Below are 23517 nucleotides of genomic sequence, written 5' to 3'. Positions count from 1 at the left end.
TCTTAATTTAATCTCTTGTAATTAACTTGTCACTGAAGGAGTTAATGCGATGTCCAGCCTTTTTTAAAATAATATCACATAAAAATATTTCTACATATGTGCAAAATACCATGTATAATTGGAATTTATGTTTCAGTATAATTGTACAATGATGAGAAAAGAGAATGCAATGGATCAAATATTTTATTGACGCATTTGAATTATAATGTACTGTTTTTCTTTTTTATTTATACATATAGACTGGACAATATTGGCTCATTGTAGCATTTATCATATTTTATAATATTGCACTTATTTGTCGTGCTGAATCGCACGCATGAATGTATCGAACATGATACGCGTATGATCACAGTAAAATTGCGAATTTCCTAACTTCCTTTTTTTCTTTTTTTTTTTTTGTTATTAAGTTAAGAGCATTTTGTTCCACTTTGTGTTCAGCGAGTATACGATTCGGGCGTATGATAAAGTACGCCGTTATATAGGTCTTGTATTTTATTACAAATCTACAGATGACGATCACGCCTGCGTAATCGTCCTATCTATTGTCTGTATGCAACAAGCGTATATTGGCTATACAATTTTTTTTGTACTACAATGCCAACTTACGCTACTCTTTCACTCTCTAAAATGGCTATAGGCACCTAAAAATGGGATTTGCAAGCTTTTCCCGCGCATACTTGTTTTACTCTCATCTCTCTCCGTATGTATGGAAAGAATTTTTAGATTGTATGTGGATAAAGTACAAATTCTTGAATTTTTTTGTTAGCTTAACTTGAGCTCTGATTTTAAATAAATTATTTCTATATGGTTATACATTTTTTAAGTTCCTTAAATAATAATAATTAAGACATCGAGAAAAGATTTATTAAATCAAATAAAATAATATATATTTTTTATTTGTCTATTCCTTCAGATGTGATAAAATCATCGTTTGAAATAAGGTTTACGAACTTTTTTTTATTTTACGGAATGAAAAAAAGGGAAAAAGTGATATAATTAAAAGTAAAAGATATATTCAAATTTCTATTTTTCAAAAATGTAATTTATCCACGTGACACATCTTCCGATCGAATTTCGCGAGCGTAAAATCCGTGTATACGGATATACATATAATATCAAATATTAAGATAATCGATAAAGAACTTGAAGTTATTATGTTCTACCGCGTTGGCCTTCGAAGTTCCACTACCTTGTGCCTAAGTCACCTAAATTGATTTCAAGAGTAGCATTTTCAAGAATAGGTTTTCAAGAGGAGTTTCCCATTGTGATATATACGCCGCTGATTCAAATATCACAGTTTATCGAGTATGATATGTAATTAGTGATTATATTCGATAGTTATCAATAGTAATAAAAGTATGTTGCGTATATCGTTATGCTTGAATATTATGATGCCCGTAGGATGACCAAACGTCTCTAATCGGCAACACTTACATCGTTAACTTTTCCATGTTAATACGTAGAATGTTCTTTCAAGAAATTAAATATCGAGGATATCCTTGGCGCTTCATCTGTATAAGATTGATCGGACACTCGTTTTGCATTATTTTATATTACGTATATATACATATATATATATATATATATATATATATATATATATATATTACAATATACTTTCTGCAACCTATCAATTTTATTACTATTCATTCTGTATACATTTCATTTCCGCTTCGTTCGGTGACCCTACTTGGGCAATGCTCGCTTGCATAATGAACGAGATAGTAAAGTCGAAAAATACAAATAGGTTCATATCTAATCGAGCATGCAGGCCGTTTCGTCGATTATCAACGAAACTCGTCTAAAGCGTATACGAAGTTGCGCTCCTTATAATAGGTAATACGATAACAGTAGAAATCACAGTGTCTCGTTCGTTAACAACATTTGCGACGATATATCCTCAATTCCTGCAAATCGGTATCGCATCTTTTCTCCCGTTATAATATTAATTATATTCCTGCAAAATCAAAATTAATTCTGATCAAAAATATAAATGCTGATCGATATCATTGCTTATCGATATCGTTTTACTATTATCTGAAAGATATTGATATCAACTTGTTTAGTTACAAATAGAATCGTAAAGTAAAAGATTGACATTTGATACGACACCGTTTGGATTTTTCTGCAGAGTTATACATAATGCGATTCGAAAGGATGTTTCTCGCAGACTCTAACAGCCGGGTGAGGAATCAGAAGCATACGGAGGGTCTGTAAAGTCCGGTGTATCCACACAGACGTGCACGAAGTGCCGGCAGAAGTATTGCCGCAGCAGATAGATTGTCTTGCAGCTGCGAACACTCGCAGATTAACAGATACATCTTGTCGCCTTGTGACATCGATTTGTGCAAAGTAATACGTCTGAGACCCACAGATTTTGGCAAGTATCGATACATCATCCGCGCGCCTGCAACACGATAAAAAGCTAATGTAGTATATCTTGATACACTATCGGAATAAAATTTTGCTTCTTTATTCGTGCAATTATTCATCTATATCTAGATCAATATTTTATATTGTGTATAAAATATTCATCTTGTAAGAGATAAAATATCAAGTTTTAATAAGATTATTTTTTATATAAATATTTAACATTTCCTTACATTGTTTATATATATATTAACAATAAATCTTTTAATAATAGATTCTTCAAATTGATTAAAGTAAATCTTTTAATTCTGAGAAAAATAAAATTGTAATTTTAATAAATCCAGATAATGAGACTAAAATATTATACTCTGCGCGGTATTTTAATCACATTTTCTTATTAAAACTACAATTATTTGTTTAGTAAATTCGTTCTTTTTTTCACGTATGATTTTAAAATCACGTATGATCAAAATTTAAAAAAATGATAAAATTTCATTTTTGCACAAATACTTTTTGCAATTGAAACAAAGGAAAATTTTATTTCTTAAATAAGCATTAAACATATTTAATAACTTTTTAAATGAAATAATTACTTAGCTGTTTATCTTATCAAACTTTTTTAGCAACAATAGGATTATATTTTTTTAGTATAACATGTATAAGCAAGTTATATCATTATTTTATGGATTCATTAGCGTCATCTAATTCATAAGATAAGAATACATATTTATTTCAAGATAAGAATACATTGTACATACATATATTAGCGACGCTAATGAGTCTACAAAGTAAAACGCGAAATGTGCGATAATAATCCCAAAATCCCAAAGTTTTACGATTCCAAGGAAGGGAAATGAATCTGAATGTTCACACATTCGGACTCTAAATTCTTTAGAGTGGAATCTCACTCTTTAGAATGAAAATTGAACTATTTTTATAAAAGAGTGCCTCAGTTTTCAATCTATGAGTGAACTAAATTTTTTTCAACAGCATAGAACTTACAACAATATTGCAGCAAGGCGTAATATTGCAGTAATATTGCTGTAAGTTTTGTGCTGTTACACTGTTAAAAATATCATGAAATTTAATGTACTTTCAAGTATTATACAAATTTAATTCAATTTTATGACACGAAATTAAATTTAATGTATCTGAAAAGTATGTTTGTATACATGTACATGAAATTTAATATACTTTTCATAAAATTTTACGAAGTTTAGTACATTTTATATAGCTTTGCATGAAATTTAATATAAGTAAACGTTAAATTTAAGTTACTTACAACTTCATTTTCATTGACAACATTAAATATTTTTAATGTATCTGCTTGAAATTTGCTTCCATTACATATATAACGGAAGCAAATTTCTTTTTTTTTAACAGTGTGGGATTTACTCTTTAGAGTAGGATTCACAAAAAAAAATTCTCTACAATAAGTTTTGAAGTGTATATAAAATATTTTGTATAACTGCTTAACACGACGTGTTATAACTGCATACACAACGTGCGGTATTCGTGTAAGATCGCTTTGTTATCATTTATGCAGCATAGCTCGAGCGGACGGACAATGCGTTGTTGTCTCTCATCGCATTATTATAATTCTCTTAGCATCGAGATACTACCATGTTTCCTGATATTCGCATTTCATATGTAAAATATTTCGTACAATTGTTTAGCACGTCGTATTATAACTTATATATACACAGCATACGGTGTTCACGCTTTGTTATCATTTGGCTCGAGCGAACGGATAGCGATGTATAGTTGTTTCTCGTCGTGTTGTTCTAATACTTTTCGGAATGGTAAGTGAAAATAAGACAATCATTTTCTACGAACAATTAGTTGTGAGTTCGCACATATATATATATATATATATATATATATATATATATATATATTAGGTGTTGGAATTAATTCGTAGCGTTTTACAAGTGATGGGAAGTACTTTCATTAATGTATTTTTTAATGCTCATGTGAAATAAATAACATTCTTTCATTAAAAAACGCTACGAATTAATTCCAACACCTAATATATATATATATATATCATTCCGTGTAATTCCTATCGTTTCGCGCGTAAAGTTGGCAGCCATCTTTGTTAATGGAGTTTCGCGGATGAACTTCGAGTGGAGCTACGTCCCGACAAACAGTATCGTTTAAGTTCTAAATGCAGTTGTAACGAGTCATTTTTCGATATTCGTCAACTATACATTAACGTAAGTTTGATGCTTGTATGGAGGTTAATAGCGAAAGCGCGTATTTCGCGAGATTTATTCGATCGAAATCTGTTGTTCAGGTAGTTGCAGGCAACCTAACCGTTTTCGAAAATTGCAAATACGGCAAATCGTGTTTCACTTGCACGCACGGTAGACTGTTTTGTGTTATTTTTTTCTACCACAGCATCATTCCGTGTAATTCCTATCGTTTCGCGCGTAAAGTTGGCAGCCATCTTTGTTAATGGAGTTTCGCGGATGAACTTCGAGTGGAGCTACGTCCCGACAAACAGTATCGTTTAAGTTCTAAATGCAGTTGTAACGAGTCATTTTTCGATATTCGTCAACTATACATTAACGTAAGTTTGATGCTTGTATGGAGGTTAATAGCGAAAGCACGTATTTCGCGAGATTTATTCGATCGAAATCTGTTGTTCAGGTAGTTGCAGGCAACCTAACCGTTTTCGAAAATTGCAAATACGGCAAATCGTGTTTCACTTGCACGCACGGTAGACTGTTTTGTGTTATTTTTTTCTACCACAACATGATAAACTATTTAATCCCTTGATAATACAAAGTGTACGTCGCGTGCTAATAATGTCATAATTAATGTACAGTGCAAAGTGCCGCGCATTGTATTCTAATTGTATATTCTGATTTTACATACTTAATTATACTAATAATTGTGTTTTGCAGGTATTGTGTGTGCCAAATAAAAGGAGCAGCAAAAGAAGCAGGGAAATAGAAGAAGGCTAGAGAAGTATCGGATGATGATGGGACAACTATGAAGTGAGCATTTTATTATTTGTTTGATATATTTATTGTTTGTAGAATTGTTTGCACGATATTGCGTTAAATTATTACTGCATAATGTAATATAACATTTTATTGTTAGCTTCGAATAGAAAATATTTTAGGAAATATTTAAAATATTTCAGAGTATTCCTAGAAGGTTTAATATTGGTGGAAATATACATGAAATATTCCAACATGTTTATGATTGAATGTAATGAGAATTAAATTTTTATTTATAAAATTTTATAAAAATTAATGTTTAGCAAGTTTTCTTTCTCTCTAATAATAATAATAACAATAATAATAATACTTTTAGAATGAATCTCACTCTTAAAGAGTGAAAATTGAGCTATTTTTTTCTCAAAATTGGCTCAATTTTTACTCTTTAGAGTGAAATTCCACTCCAAAAAATTTAGAATTTGAAAAACGTGTCATGTAGTATTATTTTATTATGTAGTATTATTTTATTTATTATATTGTATAAAACTTTATTATAATTTAAGTATATTTGTATTTTACAGACCAGCATCTGTTACAACTTCGCTGCTTCGCATTATACTGGTTAGTCTTAAATTATTTTTTATCTTAATTACAACACCTACCTGTCCAATAGAGCCAGTTTTGTTCGAATTTGAGACCGTCATCGCCCTCGAAAACTTTAAAAATTGATACTATGTAGCCGGTGGATGGAATAGGCGGTCTTCCACCGGGTGGTTCGAGCGGCGGTCTCGCAATGGTCGCTACCTCGTTGAACAGATCTAACGTGTGACTGGCAGCGTATCTGAGATCTCGAGGGTCGAATTTACGTAGAGCCGCACATTGCACTTCATTGTAAAAATCTATGGGGTCTGTGCTGTGCTTGTTTATAAGATAATACGTGATAAATGGGAAATCCGCTGAAACACACGGAAATTCGGCTAAACGATCTTAAAAAATATTTGTCGTCGTTATCTCGCTGTCTTTAAATGACAGATAATCTGATTTTACGTACCGTTCTTCTCCATATTCGTAAGTAAAATACTTTGCGAAGCAGAGGGTGCTATCTCGGCGACTAGTTCCGCGGCGGTGTCGCGTTGTAGAACTAAAGGACGAGACACTGGAGATTCCATTAGCGGGTCCAGAGGTTCCAGTGGTGTCATGAAATGCGCGAGAACACATTGCTTCGGGTCCTCAACCTCGAGAACCGACAGAGGACTCCCCGGTCTCTTCTTATCAGCGACAGGAGCATGCTTTGATAAACGATAAAAATTAAATTGGAGTACTCCACAAAGAAAGTGGAATAGAATACAGAATTACGCGTAATTTATAATCTATGTATACTCTATTAATTTTATTTTATTTTATTTTATTTTTGTAATTTTATTTATTGTAATCATTATTTGAAGTGAATCGTAATTATTATTTGAGTAAATAAAAAAGCAAAAATAGTTTTTAGCAGAAATTTTTTATATAAATTTGATCTCTTTTTACAAGTTTTAAGATATAATTTTGTATTACTGTTTTATTAAATAATAGCATTTTTCAGAATCATGACTTATTACGCTTTATTTTAGACATCTCTAGTCTCTTTTTCTAGTAGACATATTTTATCTATTTTTAGATGTTTGTACGGAAGGTCACAGCTCGTAAGAGTCTAAGGCCAATAGCTTGACTATTCTAATTTCAGCAAATGCTATGCTTGCTCAGAATTATTAGGTTAGCGTTTTTAATGAAAGAATGTTATTTATTTCACATGAGCATTAAAAAATACATTAATGAAAGTACTTCCCATCACTTGTAAAACGCTACGAATTAATTCCAACACCTAATAATTACATGTTATTAATTCTACTAAACATTTTTGTAATATTTGGTTAATATTTTCCAATTGGGCAAGGAGCAATAAATTATATTTTACTATATGTATCAATTTTAAAATTTAAAAATCGCTTGAAAAAAAAGAATAATTGTTTTATTTTTTTAATTTATATAAATTGCTTTGCAATTTCTTGTGATATTTAAAATTAATCTATGTATACTTTAATGAAAATATTAAGTAACATTGCTTTACTGTGACATTATTTTACAATGACTTAAAATTCGAATATTACAATACTTCGATATTTTAATTAGCAAATTTTAAAATTTTATAAAATTCTTTTCGCTACGATATGCGAATTAAAATATCACTTATTTGCTACACAGCTATAACAACAAAAATTGTTATTTTTTAATTGTTTGAAGAAAAAGAACGGAAGCTTAAAGAAAAAATAAAGAACATATATTTATTCTTCTACAATTAGTTATTACTAAAGTTGCATTTCAAAATTAATATTATAAAAATTTTAATAATTTAAAACATTGAAATTCATTTTCTAAGAATTGAACTTTGTTTTTAATTGTGTTGTTATTTTTTTTGTAGCAAATAAATGATATATCCCCTGGGAATATAAAGTATGTGTCACGTGCGATTAATGTCGCGATTAACGGAAATGCTATGCAAAGTGCAGCGTTATCATTGTATTCTAACTTTTTATGTTTATGTGCGTGATTATATGTACAATAATTAGTGTGTTTTGCATGTACAGATATTGTGTCGGAAAAGAGCAATAACGAGGAAATAAGAGAAGAGGAAGAGGCCAAGGAGGTATCAGGCAACGGAGCAACCACAAGGTGAGCATTATTCATTTGATATATTTATTATTTGGAAAGGAAGAATAATGCTGCGCGTTTACTTTCCACTAATTCTATAGTACACTAACTTTATAGTAATATTTTCTTTTTAAAAAAACACATGTATATTTTTTTATTGACTTACTGGTACACCGGCTGGTAAAAAACGTTCGAGAGAAGCGAGAGGTATAATAAAGCAGTCACGGTCCAAAGTGGCCAAAGAGATTGGTTCGCCTCGTGGCGGGCTGTTTCCAGAAACCACGAGAGGTGTGTAGGTACCGGAAGTACGGTTTCCGCTAAAGGATACCTGTAAAACGATAACATAATTAAAAAATTATACTAAATATAAAAATTATACTAGATAACATCTATTATCGTGTGCATGTCAATAGACAGAATTAGTCTCGCACATCAATTTATATACATTTAATATTTTATACTGTAAAGTCCAGGACAGAACATAAGGTTGATACGAATATTAGTAATTACATGGGTATATGAAACATTATTCGAAACATGTATAAAATGAAAACTCATTCTGATCATTTTATTGATTGTGTAATCCTTTGATATCTCTACACTTTTAATTAAACGTATTAAAACATTTACACTCTTTATTTAAAATTATTAATGTATTAATGAAATATAATATAAAAATAATTATTAATAATTATTTATTTTTATTAAATATATCTAAAAATGTTTACATTTTAAAATATCTTTATTTTTGCAATAACAACATGTTTTCATAAGATCGGTATGACTAGATTAATGATATAAATTTTTCTAATGAGATTGTTTTTCTTTTTTATTACATATTACAGATAAATTCTACATTATTTTCTTTAACTATCTTAGTAAAAAAATTTCACTACGCTTAAAAGAATCGATGTCGGATATGAGGTTGTAGATTATCTTCGCAGGATTAAAAATGAAAGCGCTGAGAGGTATACAGCGTATGCAACATATGCAGTAAATTTACGAGCATAGACATATCTCGCAAATACATTTATAGCAGTAATAGTAAAGATGTCAAGGTAACGTGTCCAAATAAAATGAAAATAAGCCGTGGGCAGAAAGTCGCTGCCAGCGTTCGCACGTACGTTCGAGTCCGACTCGACTTGTCTTTTACTACTTGCGTCAAAGCTCAGACTATCGTCGTAGTTTCGGCTCGGTCGCCGTTTTTTCCCGCCATTTTACGTAAAGTCTCGTAAACCTGACAACTTTATTGCTCACGTTGGTGCAATGCGATTTACGTTGCATGTCAATTTTGCAAGTGCACTCGACGTTAGCGATTGATCACATCGCTTCGTAATTTTTCATCCCGCGATCGGCAAGTGTGAGACATCGTCTTTTATAAAGTAGAACTGAGTAGAATACACCAAGAAGATACATTTTAGAAGAACAATAATTTATTTATTTCTTTTTATTTATTATAAAAAATAAAACTTTAGTTTTTATCATAATATTCTAATCAACTTTATTATGAAAATTATTCTTGTCGTACACTACCATGTTTTCGCTATAAATTATTACAAGAAGACCTTTCGTGTTTTCCTATGTACAGAGATGTGCATACTATGAATTTAATACATTGCAACAGTGCATAGGAAATACATGTTTGCACATCGTTAATATTGTGCGAAATGTACACATGCGACGAAAAACTTCCACGATCAATAACAATTTGCATACTGTTTAGTGTATAAAAATAGTATATCGCATAACATTGTAGTAATTATGGCAAGACTTCTACTTGCATTGCGTTCGCACGCATAATACGCATTTATATCTGACTTACATATATAATTTTACTTTGATAATCAAATTAAAACAGTACAACTAAGAGTTTAATTATCTATAGTTACAAACAAGCTCGACTCATGCATTACATTCCATTGTGGTCACTGTATTAGCTTATCCTAAACAGCTGTTAAATTCCGAATGCCACATACATTGCGTATACATAATACATTAATTAAGGCATCGAATGGCGACTATTTCACAATAATGGTTCCATTGGGAAGTGTTTACTGTACTTTTTCAATTCTCAACATGCTAAAGGTGCATACAGCATAAACAAACAGCATATATATATATAAAATGCCAGATATAATCAAACTAATTTGCCAACGCGTCATTGAGAGTATTTGTGATATAAACTTTTCTGAAGATAATATATTTCTTAAAATGGATTTTTTATATAATATGAGAAAAAAAATATTATATCTTGAAAAAGATATAAAAAAGATTATTAAGAAATTCCTGAAAACTGATACTACAAAATACAATACTTCAATTCGTTAATTGTAAATTAAATTTATGCTATGACATTCTCAATGGAATTTTGTAATTTTCCTGATGGAACTTTATAATTTTATAATTATATTCTCTATTTATTGAACATATCTATAATTTATAATTTATTTTGTTTTTATGTGGAGAAAATCATTTGACATCTCTTTCAATTTTCATTTTGTCCCTGCGAATTTGCAATACACGAGATTACAATGAACTATTAAACAATAAATATTTGGTTATATATACATACATTAATTTTAAATAAATAGAAAACATAAAATTAATTAGCAAATCATGCTCGTTTTGTTTATAGGCAAACTTTAAAATGCAAACTTTCTGCATTACATGTTGCAGTACGTAATGTACGTTGACAGTGTTTTCTGCATTTGCTGCATTCACAAGTTCAATCAATACACAGAAAAAGTGTGCCAACATGCGTGTTTGGATATTTAATTACATTGCATTTGGTACACATGATGGTAAATGTCCACGCTGCACATCGTAAAGGTCACAGGTTATTGCACGACACTGCGGTCTTTGTCAGACTGTGAAAGCCGCAGCAATACTTCAATCGTGAATTTCCGCATTTATATCTCTCGCACTTTGAGCATGTTCTTTTCAATCACGCAAGAAGTTTAACAGGAGATTTATGAAGAATTCTACATATTCCTGTCGTATTCTTCCAATATTTTTTCTTGATGACCATTTCTAAACTTAATTACGATAATTGTAGCGCTGGGATCAATGTGACAGACAATGTGGAATTGTTTAATATTACACTGAGAAAAAATTTATTAAATTTTAATGTATTTTTTTCAGTAGTACACATTTATTTATAGTAAATATTTACTCGAGAAAAAAATTATAGTTATAAATTATTGTTGTACCAAATAAATATACGTTTACATTTAATAAATATTTAGTTAATACTGTTTAAACAAATATTTATTAAAATTTAATACATTTTTAGTTTAAAATTAATACTAATAATTTAACGAGTTTGTTAAAATTATTGTTGTTTTTCAATTTCATCAATTTTAATCAACTAAGAACACCATTACGTAAAACATAGTACATTAGATATTATTATGTACTTTCTGATCCCTATTATTAAAACTGTGTTTAAAAATTTCACTCGATTGCACTTGAGTATCATTTTATATATATTTAACATTCGATGAACAACAAGGATAAAATAATATACCCTGATCGCTCCCCTGTTTATGGACCAAGCGGTGAGATTCATTACATCATAAAATACTTATGACCCGAAAATGTCTTTTCTCGTGTATATAATACAATGCACTGAACGTTCACAAAAACATGGCGATGGAATGCGATACGGGCGGGTTTCGGATGGACTGATAATAAACGATAGTTGTTAATTATCGAACATTTACGCTGTGAGGAATTTATGGCATATTCTCCGATTTATCACAACTTGCAACAATATAGCGACTTTGCGTGCCGTTTGCGTAAGTGCTACTTTATGTCTTCCCTTTTATAAACGGTCTTCTATTTCCTCCGTAACTTTGCTTTATTGCAAAATTTTTCGCTATTCCCGTAGCCTATTGTGAGAAATGGCGATATAATACTTGGTTCAACGACAATGGAAAGCGATTAATCTGCCAAGCGATTAGTCTGCCAAGAAGCTCCCTCCCCCGAGATTTATTATATTAATACCGTTTAATTTCTTAGCTAATTTTTTTATTCTTAAGGGAATAATGGAATATGACTAATTTTGTTCTATGATAGGAAACATATATTTCAGCGTAGAATTAATTCAATTGCATTCATAATGAACCACAAAATTATTTACACGCACGCCTAATTTATGAAAAAGTAATTATCTTCTATTTTTAAAATGATGTATAAATTACAAGATAAAATTATTATTGAATAATGGTTATAAATTAGACGGTAAATTGGTCTGTTCATTCTAATGTTAAAGTTCCTTGCGCTTATGTAGATGACAGTTTGCGGGTAACGAGATATATTGGACGAACAACCGAGAGACAACTCGCCAACATTCTTGTTAAATAGAATAATTCTAACGTCGGAAAGAACGACATAACAATTGTAGATTAATAATTCAGTTTTGGTCGATTGTGTAGGAAATGACTATAATTAAGCTTAAATACAGAGTACCACATGTTGCAACAGTTTTCCGTGCGTGACTCACATTGCGAGATAAATACTTGATAGTTTATTAGCGTGCTATTTCACATCGTACGCCAGTATGAATTTATTATTATTTAACAAGTTTATCTCTAGATTAACAAATAGATAAATTGAAATACCTACTCTTCTGTTTTTTTGTATCTTTTTTTGAATATTCTATATTGCTATGCATTTAAAAGAAAATTAAGATGATTTTAAAATAAGAAATCTTAACTGTATTAGAAACGTTGTTAAACGTTAGACTAAAACCGCATGACAGACAAATTGTGGATTTATGCAATTATTGCGTGGTTTATGGAAAATCTTTGGTGTAATGCATGTAACAATATATATGGGTACGCAAAAAATGTACTAAATTTTAATAAATATTTGTTTGAATAGTGCTAAATATTTACCAATATAAAGATATATTTATATTTGATCCAAGAACCATTAATTTAACTTTGATTATTTTTTGAGTAAATATTTATTTACTATAAGTGAATATTCAGTTAGTACTATTCAAATAAATATTTGTTAAATTTATTAAATTTAACAAATTTAGTACATTTTGTCTCCATACGATACAATTTTATCATTTTTAATTGTTTTCTATAAACGACACAACAATCAGCCGACACTATCTATCATCTACTCTTGTTCTTAGAAAAGATCCAAATTATTTTCTTAGTTTCTTCGAGTTTCTTATGGATTTTAAGTGTACTCACCTGCCTAGACGCAGTCGGGCTTGGTGAGTCGGAAGATTCTTTCTGTTGACCGATCTGATTTTGCTTTCTCCTGGCCTGATTGCCGGTCTGACCACCCTGCGTGGAATTGACAGATCCACCTCCACCCCATTTAATTACATGGGGGCCCGAATTACGACGTGGCGGCGGACCCAGTCGCTCGCCCGGTTCTTCGGGTGGTGAACCAAGTGCCCCACCTGCAGGCGGCGATAGGAATAAGTGAGTACGATAGCCATGTGCCTGGTGCTCGTGATCGCCCATTGACGGAAAGTTTCCGAATTCCCGGCTGCGTCGTACGGGTCCACGTACGCTACTGACCACAGACTGGCCGATACCACCGCGCGTAGCGCCAAAACGCGTTCCTATCTGGCCGAATGAGGCCCCGCTGGTCCCGTAAGTAGTGGTGCTCAGGGCAGGCCGAACTTCCCCTAGTCCTCCACCTAGTCCGCCACCACCGAGTCCCTTCTCGCCGAAGTTCTTGCGGAACATAAGATTCATGACTGACTTCGGTACACGATCTCAGGTCGCTGTCGGCGTATTTCTCGTGGTGTGTATGTGTGTTATTTTTTCTCGGCTTTTTTTTTTAACTTCTACTCGACCATTCGATACGCTCGGTCGATTCGACGAGTGCTCGAGAATGCGCGTGGAAGAGAGGCAGTGGTGGTGGTGGCGGTGCGCGACAATCACAAGAGGATACGAGGGGGTTTTAGTGTTTTTTTTTTTTAATCCTTTCCTAAGCCTCGTTAAACGATTTCATATTAGACTTTGTGATTTCTCCGATAAAAGTTTTCTCTTTTTCTTTTTTTTTTTCCTTTTTTTTCATACAATTCTGGACACGCTGATTCGTTAACTCATGGCGAAATATATTACGAGTACAACAATCTTGACACGTTACAAACGCCAACTTGGGCATACGATGTCGCGCTCAAACACAGAAGAAACCGACGTGATGCAACGTCGGACGACATTGGAATTGGGATTTAAACTGCTCGTGCGATGGCACTGACAGTGAACCCCGGCAGCGAATGATCGGTGCACTTAACTTTTACCGACTTCCTGCTGCCGTGTAGTTCTAAAGCACTCACGTAGTTGATCTAGGTCGAACAAGAAGAATAGTAACGATCTTTTACCGCGCGATTTCGGTCGAACTTCTCGAAGGATAATCGACGCTTGACTCCAAAATACTGAGAATAAGTAAAATCTACGCATTACATGTATATACGTAAAAATTTCTTTAAATGAAAGTATGTAAGTTTAAGTGTCAACATTTTAATAAGTATTTTTGTCAAATTGATAATAATATCAGCATTACTGTAAAAATAATATTACACAGCAGATGCAATATTAAATTTTTATATTAAATATTTAATTATGTGTATTAAATATTTAATTATATATTTAGCATGCGCAATTGTTACTGTCTGACTTAAATTAATTTAAAAAATGATATTATTAAATGATATTATTAATTTAAAAAATGTTTCACAATGAAAGGAATTTTGTTATTATTAATTTTTAATTTTTAATTCTCGGCTCTAAAAAGAATATTAAAAAAAAGATTGAAAAAAGAAATTAAAAATAAGAAGACAAAAAATTAAAGATAAGATATATTAAGAAAAACGATCAAAAAATAAAAAAAAATAAGAAGAAAAATTATACACATAAAAGATTGAAAAATTAAGATATGAAGCATTTATCTAGAAAAAGGAAGATGCAAATAAAACATTTAGAAAAGAGGATCAAATAAGAAGGATCAATTAAGGAAAGTTAAAATTGCTAAAGAAGTTTGAAAGAATATCATAAAGATGTAAACGAATATAAGCTTGTACAAGGAAGTTTAATTAAAGGAAAAAAAAACAAAAGATTAGAATTCACTACATGTTATACGTATCTAATTAAAAACCTGTATGAAACTTTTAGTTTAAAATTTGCATTTTGAAAATTATCTCCTCAGAGACTCACATATGTAAGTACAGGTTGTAGTCTTTCCGAGTCATTCCATGCCTGGAGTGCAGTCAAGGCTATCTTAAATCCACTTTAGATAATCTTCGCGATAATTTGAATGATAATTCACATTAAAGTTTAATACAGAATTCTTTTCATAATTTAATATACAATATGTTTTAATATTTTTATATGATTATATAAGTATTCTTTAGATACGTTTTGTATATGTATATTCTGATTCTATTTTTTTCTTATTATATGTTCGAAAATATATGATAAATATAGAATTTGTTATAAATTAGAGAAAGTCTAAAGTTGATTTAAAAGAATAATTTTTTAATTAATTGAGAAGTTTAATATTGGGTCATTTAAAAAGTATCCGCGGTTTTTTCATTCAAAAATTGAAAAAAAAACCGCGGATACTTTTTAAATGACCTAATATATATAACTGATATAGAATAAATAAATACATAATTTGTTAAAACTGAATGAAACGCAAATATCGCGAATCGTTTGTGTCTTTTTTCACTTTTCGAATAAATTTTACTGGCGTGCGAGCGAAACATTACGAAAATCGGAAAATACTGAACGATTTAAAGCGTAGAACTTTTGATTATCTGAAAACACCATCGCAATTCGTCTTTTGATTTGGAACAGTACTTTATTATTCTATGCATATATCTTATGCACTTCGATAATCTTGATGAAATTAAGAAGTTGATTGGTTAAACCGAGATCATCGAAGAAGATAACGATAATTTTGTTGCACAAGATAATCACTCACACATAAATTTTTTTATATAATCTTTTAGTTCGATACATTTTAAATAATGTCATAATAAAGTTCGTATTATCAGTTTTTTGCGGTTATTATATCCATTTTTTAATTTAGTTTTATTATATCCATTAACAATATTAAATATTCATTTACATAGTATTTTTAATATTAAATAATATTATATATTTTTTTGCTTTTATTAAAAATAATCCACGCTATTTAATATTTTACTGTTTATACAGTTTACATTAAAAGTTTCGGTTTAAAGTCATTAAATATGCTTAATGATGTTTACATTTTTTCAAAAAATTAAATTTGTAAAAATAAAATTTCAATTAACCGCAAAGTAGTAACACATAACGTCGGATTAAATATGGCACGGGTAATGCGCGCGTCAACTAACGTTTGCCTCTTCGTGGGAGAACTGTCTCGTCGTAGAAACGACACAAGCTTTAATAGCGAGTCTCTCGATTGATTTAAAGTAGACTGCTTTGTCACGGTAGCGTCACAGATATATGCAAGGTAAAATGCGTGAAAACAAGAGATTACTTTCGATTCAGTTTAATGCTCAATATTTTACTTGATAATGACAAAGGTAAAAGATTGCAATTCGTATTGACTCCTATTTCTTGAATATTTTTAGAATATATTGGCTGCACTGCCAAGAAGATTTTCTGTAATCTTCTGATGAATAAAATCTCCTCATATTTTAAAATACTAACTACTATTCTCAAATTGATATTAATAATGCATTAACAATGCTTTAATTTTCACCGTAATTTTCAAATATATATCATTGTTATAATATTTTTATGAAAATAATTTTCTGAGGAATTTTGCTGGAATGTTATTTTTACAGTACTTAAATTTTAAAAACGGTTTTTAAAATATGCAAAAAAATATGTACTAAAACATTTGATTCGATAGTTAAAGTTTACAGAGTATGTTTTTCGAATGATTTTCCAATAATACACACGTGCTTTAAGATCGATTTTAGTATTCCAGTATTCTAGGATCAGTTCTTCGATATTACTGGGAAATGAGATTAAGTTTTTTCTGCTTAAACTTTTTCTTTGAACGCGTACCTGATCGCTATGTACGAGACAATTAGTTAACGAGGTGAATGTCTTACTATTTTATTTGATCTATAGTTAGGAAGAGGTACGTGACCGTGAGTTTATATTAGTTATTGAACTCAAAGCAAGACTGCCGTTTCTACTTCTTACATAAAATGTTCCAATAAAAGTGACGTATACGTCTTAAAAAATGTTAGAATATCTAAATAGGAAAGGTTTTCTAATAAATTTCGCTACAGCATTATTTTTATATCCATTTAATTGTAATATAATATGTTCAAACATTTCGAAATTGAAAATTAGAAATATATAAAACAAAAATGATGAAAATTTGAAGTTATTGACATATTATAATTTAATATATTCTAACCATGTATGAATTGTGCGTACGATTTATTGATTTTTAATCTAAAATTAAATGTATGAGTTGTAAAAAATTGTGAGAATAAGTGTAAGGGAGTACCTACTTCGAAAATTGAATTTTGAAACAAATAAACAAGTGGTTCAATTGGTTAAACGTTTTAGTTACTAATTACGTACGAGAAAAACAAATTGCGCGAATGCTGCAATGCTGTAGCAACGAACTACTGAAATTTATCTTTCATTTCTACAAAATCTTCTGATCTTGTTTTACTATCGAGTCACGTACCGTGGAGAAAATTCAACTTTTCTTGGTAGTAAAACAAGTGCCGAGATCAAGATTTATCCCTGGATTTACACTAAAGCGCTGTATCATTACTGTCATAAAGTGTGGCTGTAAACATATATATGTAATTATCACATAAATATCAAGAATATTATTCTAATCAGTATTTATTATTATAATCTAATTTGTCATTATAATAACTAATTAAATTTTAAGTGTTAGACACGAAATGTTAATCATGTTTTAACTACAATTATTCTACTTAAAAAAATATTCTACTCAAATATTTCAAAATTTAACTACAATTATTCTATTTAAAAAAGTATTCTACTCAAATATTTCAAAATTCAACACCAAGTTGACTTAAATTAATCCAAGATTGTATCACTCTTTAATTTTTTAAAAATCACTTTAGTGTTAAATTATAAATTATAAATCGAATACTTTCTTTTTATTTTTATTATTTTAGTTAATATAACTTGTATATTATAGTTTTACAATAAGTTTTAACAACCGAATTTCAAACGAATTTTTTCAAAAATTAAAAAGACAAGATAAAGGACTATGAACCGAACAAGAAAATTTTTTGATATTTTTTTAATTCCGATCGATTATTCTAATTTCATTAGGATTTTAATTTTTTTTCTGTATAACAGTACAAAACACTCTTAGTACGATATTAATTTTTTTACTTCGAAGAAGAGAACTTTATACTCGAAAGTTATAAATATTTTCTTACGAAATTTCGATAGTCACACTATCTTGACCAATCATTAACAGCTGCGACTACTGAAGGAAGAGTCGGTCAAATCCCATGCAAATTTCGAAGTTTTACACGAAGGAAGCAAGCGAGCAGCTGTCTTCGCGATAATATGTACAAGGGCGAGATGGTCGTCTATCATCGCTGTCGGAATGCCATTACGAGCGAGACAACACCGACATAAAACTCACAGTTGATTAAAAGCTGTAATTATACATAGGGAACGATCTAAAGATCCATGAATATTTTTTATAACATAATGAGAACACAATGAGTGACAAATGAATGCACTATTATACGACGAGAACGAAAGCAGGAAAATGGGTAAAAGTATATAATCGATGGATAATACACATAGTTGAACCGTATTAAATATTCATATAAACAACGTTCAAACATCAAATCCGCGATAAAATGAAAAATGTTGGTTTGTCGTGCGTAAGTAATAAAATTATAATATAGGAAATATACTTTCACATGAATATAATAATTTAATAAGTTATAAATATATGAGAAATATAATGAGTCATGATAAAAAAAGAAGCGGACGCGTTGCTGCAATTTATTGAATGTTTAATCTTCCGCGATGAAAGGGTGATAGAAAGTTATCTTACGTATAAACTGCATGGAATTATATCGCGATTATGCAACGCACCGGGAACAGCGGCGTTATCGCTATAAAAGAGCGAATACTCGGAATATCTGCTTAGCTTCTGTAGATCGATGTTATATTGAAATATTCACAAGAAACTTGATTGGCGTGAGTGCACAGGCGCACGTTGCAAGGATAAAGCATGGAATAATAGAAAATGACGGTTGTTAAGAACTTTTTTCTATTTATGTTTCCGACATTAGTGACTGCAGCCTTCGCCAGAGAGTTTGAACTTTGTTCCGCACAATTTCAATACGTAATTTCTTTCGTTAGGTACTTAAAAGGAAATTATCATTCATATATCGGATATACTCAATTTTCATTGACGCGTTTACTTGATTCAGTAGACAGGCGAAGAAAAATAAAGTCACGACAAGTTGTACAGAGGAATTTATGAAACATGTGTTGCAGTCGATCGATTTCGTATTGTAATATTCACACTACACGCGATTAGACGGAAAAGTTCGGATTCAGGCGTCTCTGCGGTAACGCAAACAAACAGCGTGACGGTCATGCCGTGACATTTGGATCAGTTTCGTACTTAAACACCGCGACTGAAATGACCGACTTTATTTGTGTTTTTATGCGCGAAAATTAGCTTGAATTTCTTAACTTCTTAACTGAAATAAAAATGTAATTTGATCTTGCGATTCGAGATATATTAAAGATAGTGGCCTGTGCAAACCGCGATCTTACTACTTCAGATAGTCTGTTGACATTCGGGTAAATTAGTACCGCGTGAAAAATTCAAGATAACATTGATCACAGGACTATCGAGATGATAAGAATGATCGGTATCACGTTGATACTCACGGAACACGTGTTCCGCGTAGATCGATAATACGTTGAAATATTCACACGCGTGACACGGACGCACGCACTCTATCGTGACAAGCGGATTCACAGGGTGACAGGATGACAGCGCGTACAATGGTGTACCAATATACATAGCGCGAGATGAAAGGAAGGTTTTTTCTACGGAGAAAACACGACGACACGGGATTTGAGAGCAGAGCACAGACACTCACGACACACACGTATTTTACACGCGGTAGATCGATACTGTATTGAAATATTCACTGTAACGCGATGTGTACCGTGACGGTGATACGTCAAGGTCCCTCCACGAAGGTTATTATCTCTGCTTGTCCGGGCTTGCGCTTGATCCAGACATGCGGTGCCAGCTTGATAGCGCGATTGCCTTTTTGATGCTACTTGGAGTCGAGGGTGGGTACAGTTCTGAAAACGCACTCGCGAGGTTGACCCAAGTGAAAGCTCGTGCTATCGCGTTTCTCTCTTTGAAGAGATAGGGTGAGAGGAATGGCAGAACGAGTGGAGACTCCGACGGCGCACTCCTGGTGAACGGCACTCTTGCACTGAGACGTGCACGAGGCGTCGCGACGCTCCTCAGGGTCGAGGAAACCGCGGCCTCCCGCGACGCGCCGCAACTAGAGACACGAGACACGTGGGAGTCGCTATGCGATTTCTGCCTAATTCATGATCGCGAAGTAATTGCTCCCGTGTACAGTTCCGATAATATCTCTTTGTTGTCGAAAGAGCGACTAAGTTATTGCGCATCGTCGCATTTGGCGAGCATCATTAGCGATGATAATATCTATTTTAGAAGCGCTCTGGCGCAGACAAGAACTTCGAGACGCTCGCGATCAAATTAGAAATTTTGGTTTTAATAAATCGTATAATATGAAACGATGCTGTTATATCCGTTTCTGAAGGAAATATTATTTTACCTGCATGAATGAGGATATTCATTTTTGGTAGCATTGTTAGTAGATTTAAAATTAGAGCTTTTGTGATATTGAAAGAATTTTCAAAAGGAATTTTATTTGAAATAATTTTTATAATGAAATAATATTTTAATAATTAATTTATATATAATATAATATTTCTATCAAAATCAATTTCTTTTATACTTTTTATAATGAAACAAATATTATATAAAAAATAAAAGTAATACTTATAATGCGATTGTAAGGGAGGGCGATTATGTGGAGAACAGAACAAAGACGTTATGAATCTTCACTAAATTAAACTCCGAAAGTCGAAAACGCGATTTTGGATTCACTAACGTGCAAACGCTTCTTATCACGCTCGTAAAATCACTGACCAGTAGATAAAGTCGAGCTCTTAATGTATATTCAAATTATCTATTATAAATATCTCGCATTTTCTTCTGATCAACTTAAAGAATCTCGACAATGTTCTGCATTCTTTATTCGGATAATTTAAGTGTAAACAGTATATAAAGCTATTTATTGTGTTTAATTCATTTTCAATGTGTAGGAATTTTTAGAATAAAATAAGAATTGTTAAAATTCGATCCGTTAAAAAATTAAACGTATAACCAAATGTTTATTTGCCGACTAGATTTTCGTATATACAAACGCATTGCCCTAAATATCCATATAATTAATTACAACGCTAATTACAGAAATGTGACATTTTGGTATCATGAATAAGCTGCGAAGCAACGTTTATTATTCCAATAAAAAAAAGTTTTAAAAAAATCGATTATCACAAACAGAAATAGCGCATTCTTTCGCATATCATAGATCTATTAGCGTTACGGTTTCAACTAATCCGTGAGTTGAATTGAAAAAAAGTATTCGCAGTAGTGCTTATAGAATACAAAATAGTCTGATATGTATCTTTACGAAAGTTAATTTATAAGACGAATGAAAGAATCAAAAACAAGTAAATGCAGTGTATTCTTTTTTATTGAATATGTAAAGTAAAGATAATCATATTATTTGAAAGTGACGTAATAAATAATTAGGTAACTAAATCGATAATTAAAATGTAATGATTTTATTTATTATCCAAATATTAAATTAAAATTCCGTAATTAAAATGATATAATTATTATTTAATTATTTAGACGATTGCATGAATGTCTTGCATTAAAAACGTATTAAATTCAACAATAATGATGGTATTTTTTTTGCATTATATCGGTAAACGTAACATTTTTGTAAGTGATAAATTCTGGTCACGAATTCAGCGGGGAACTTCTATTTTTCACTACGAAATTGGTAGTTTTCTGACGTCGTCCGTCGTTCTTTGCCTGCCAAGAATCACACAGTTCGTGACTGACAGACAAGGTAACTTTTTTCCCCGAGAGTTTTCGCGGGTCAATAGTTACAACGTCATAACATGCTTGTTGAAACAAAGAATTGAAAGCGAAAACCGTCTACCACACTCAACTGTCACGATTGTTTTATTTCGTAGTCTTTTATACTTCGAGTTACCGACTTGGCACGCATATCGTTCCAATAAGACAATTTTGGAATGTGTGTCGCTAGAAGTACTTCAATTTATTTCTTTCAGATTAGAGATTTCATCGTATCTTTTATTCTATTTCTTATTATATTATCATCTACTTGGCCTTCTCCATTCATGCGGTCTGGTACGAGATTACAGAGAATAATAAAATACATATTTCTGTGGAAACTTTAAATTGTCAGACATAAATGGTCTCGAATTTAAGTGATTTGACGATGTGTGCTTTGCTTGATTTTTTGATTTCACGATTGTCTCTCACGATCGAACTTCTTCAGAGAAATAAAATTTATATTTACATTTAAGTGTCGCGACATAACTGTGTATTTATTCTTGGCATACATTTGAAAACTAAAATTGTCTCAAAGTATTAATAGCGAGACGGTGATATGGTAGAACTATGAATATCTCAAGGTGTTCAATGTGACAGACGGCTCGTGTTGGCGCAAATCGCTTGAACGACGCTTGGAAACCGATTTGGAAGTGTCATAATGAAAGATCGATCGACTTCGATCAAGGAATTTGCTGGAGTTGCGCCATTGTATTGTGACACTTCGATAGTTCGCGAGGCATTTCGATCACTTTGTCCATGTACTTTATTCAAATTTCTGTGAGACATTACTTCTGAAAGCATACGGGAATCTTCTATCTTCGCATAGCTTAAAATCTCCTTTTGTTAATACATATTGTATTTTGAAGTAAAACTTAAAGACATATTTTTTAATATTTTCTTTATATATTGTTTTTTTTAACATTTTCTTTAATATTTTCTTTTTTTTTTGGATAATTTTTAAAAATAATTTTAACAATATTTGAAGTGAAAATATATGTAATAGAAAAGATCCGCATGTGTAAAGTGAAGTGAATGTTATATGAATATAAGCATTGTATGACATATAAATGCTTGTACGATTATTGGTCGCTGGAAAACGAGAAAGTAAATTCAAAAGACTTGCATGCTCGCTTTCCGGATTACGACATATTCAGAATTACGAGTACAACATCGATTAGATTGCAGCTTGCGTGCGTTCTGTAACCTTGCATGAAAACCTGGCATCATCCTGTGACTTACTGTATCTGATGGAATGGCTAACATTTTTAGGCAATGCAATAGATATACTACT

At 31.4% G+C, this 23517-nt stretch overlaps 1 protein-coding gene and 1 long non-coding RNA gene across 52 annotated transcripts in view; one reads left to right on the top strand and one right to left on the bottom strand.

The window, feature by feature from the left end:
* Positions 1-165: 165 nt before the first annotated feature.
* LOC105143072 (uncharacterized) lies at positions 166-20884 on the bottom strand. 50 transcript variants are annotated; one of them, XR_015545502.1, is made up of 11 exons: positions 19910-20822; positions 18424-18648; positions 15969-17792; positions 15655-15883; positions 15200-15283; positions 13220-14438; positions 8176-8337; positions 6370-6607; positions 5981-6274; positions 2113-2407; positions 166-1957 (listed from the first exon to the last, which is right to left on the bottom strand). XR_015545502.1 is itself a non-coding variant. In XM_087407348.1 (10 exons), exons 6-10 carry the CDS (start codon positions 13733-13735, stop codon positions 2193-2195), a joined length of 1425 nt encoding a protein of 474 aa, XP_087263474.1. In that variant the 5' UTR covers positions 13736-14438; positions 15200-15283; positions 15655-15883; positions 15969-17792; positions 18424-18648; positions 20194-20848; the 3' UTR covers positions 166-2192. The 50 variants fall into 50 exon arrangements, 46 of the variants coding, with proteins under 46 accessions (XP_087263474.1, XP_087263473.1, XP_087263460.1 ...); XM_087407348.1 differs by having other exon boundaries at positions 166-2407; positions 20194-20848; XM_087407347.1 differs by having other exon boundaries at positions 166-2407; positions 20177-20842.
* Positions 2243-23517, top strand: part of LOC147909268 (uncharacterized) — a 98854-nt gene continuing 77579 nt past the window's right edge. Inside the window, exons 1-4 of one of the 2 annotated variants that reach the window (XR_015545507.1) lie at positions 2243-2380; positions 5280-5372; positions 5900-5939; positions 7946-8030. This is a non-coding gene — a long non-coding RNA (uncharacterized LOC147909268). Of the gene's footprint in view, positions 2381-4854; positions 4943-5279; positions 5373-5899; positions 5940-7945; positions 8031-23517 lie in introns of those variants that run through there. The other variant, XR_015545508.1, reaches the window with a different exon arrangement.

The sequence above is a fragment of the Acromyrmex echinatior genome, chromosome 6 (genome assembly GCF_024713525.1).
Source record: "Acromyrmex echinatior isolate Ae372 chromosome 6, ASM2471352v2, whole genome shotgun sequence".
Classification (NCBI taxonomy): domain Eukaryota; kingdom Metazoa; phylum Arthropoda; class Insecta; order Hymenoptera; family Formicidae; genus Acromyrmex; species Acromyrmex echinatior.
The sequence above is the reverse complement of the archived record's forward strand: the minus strand, read 5'-3'. Positions and strand labels throughout refer to the sequence as shown.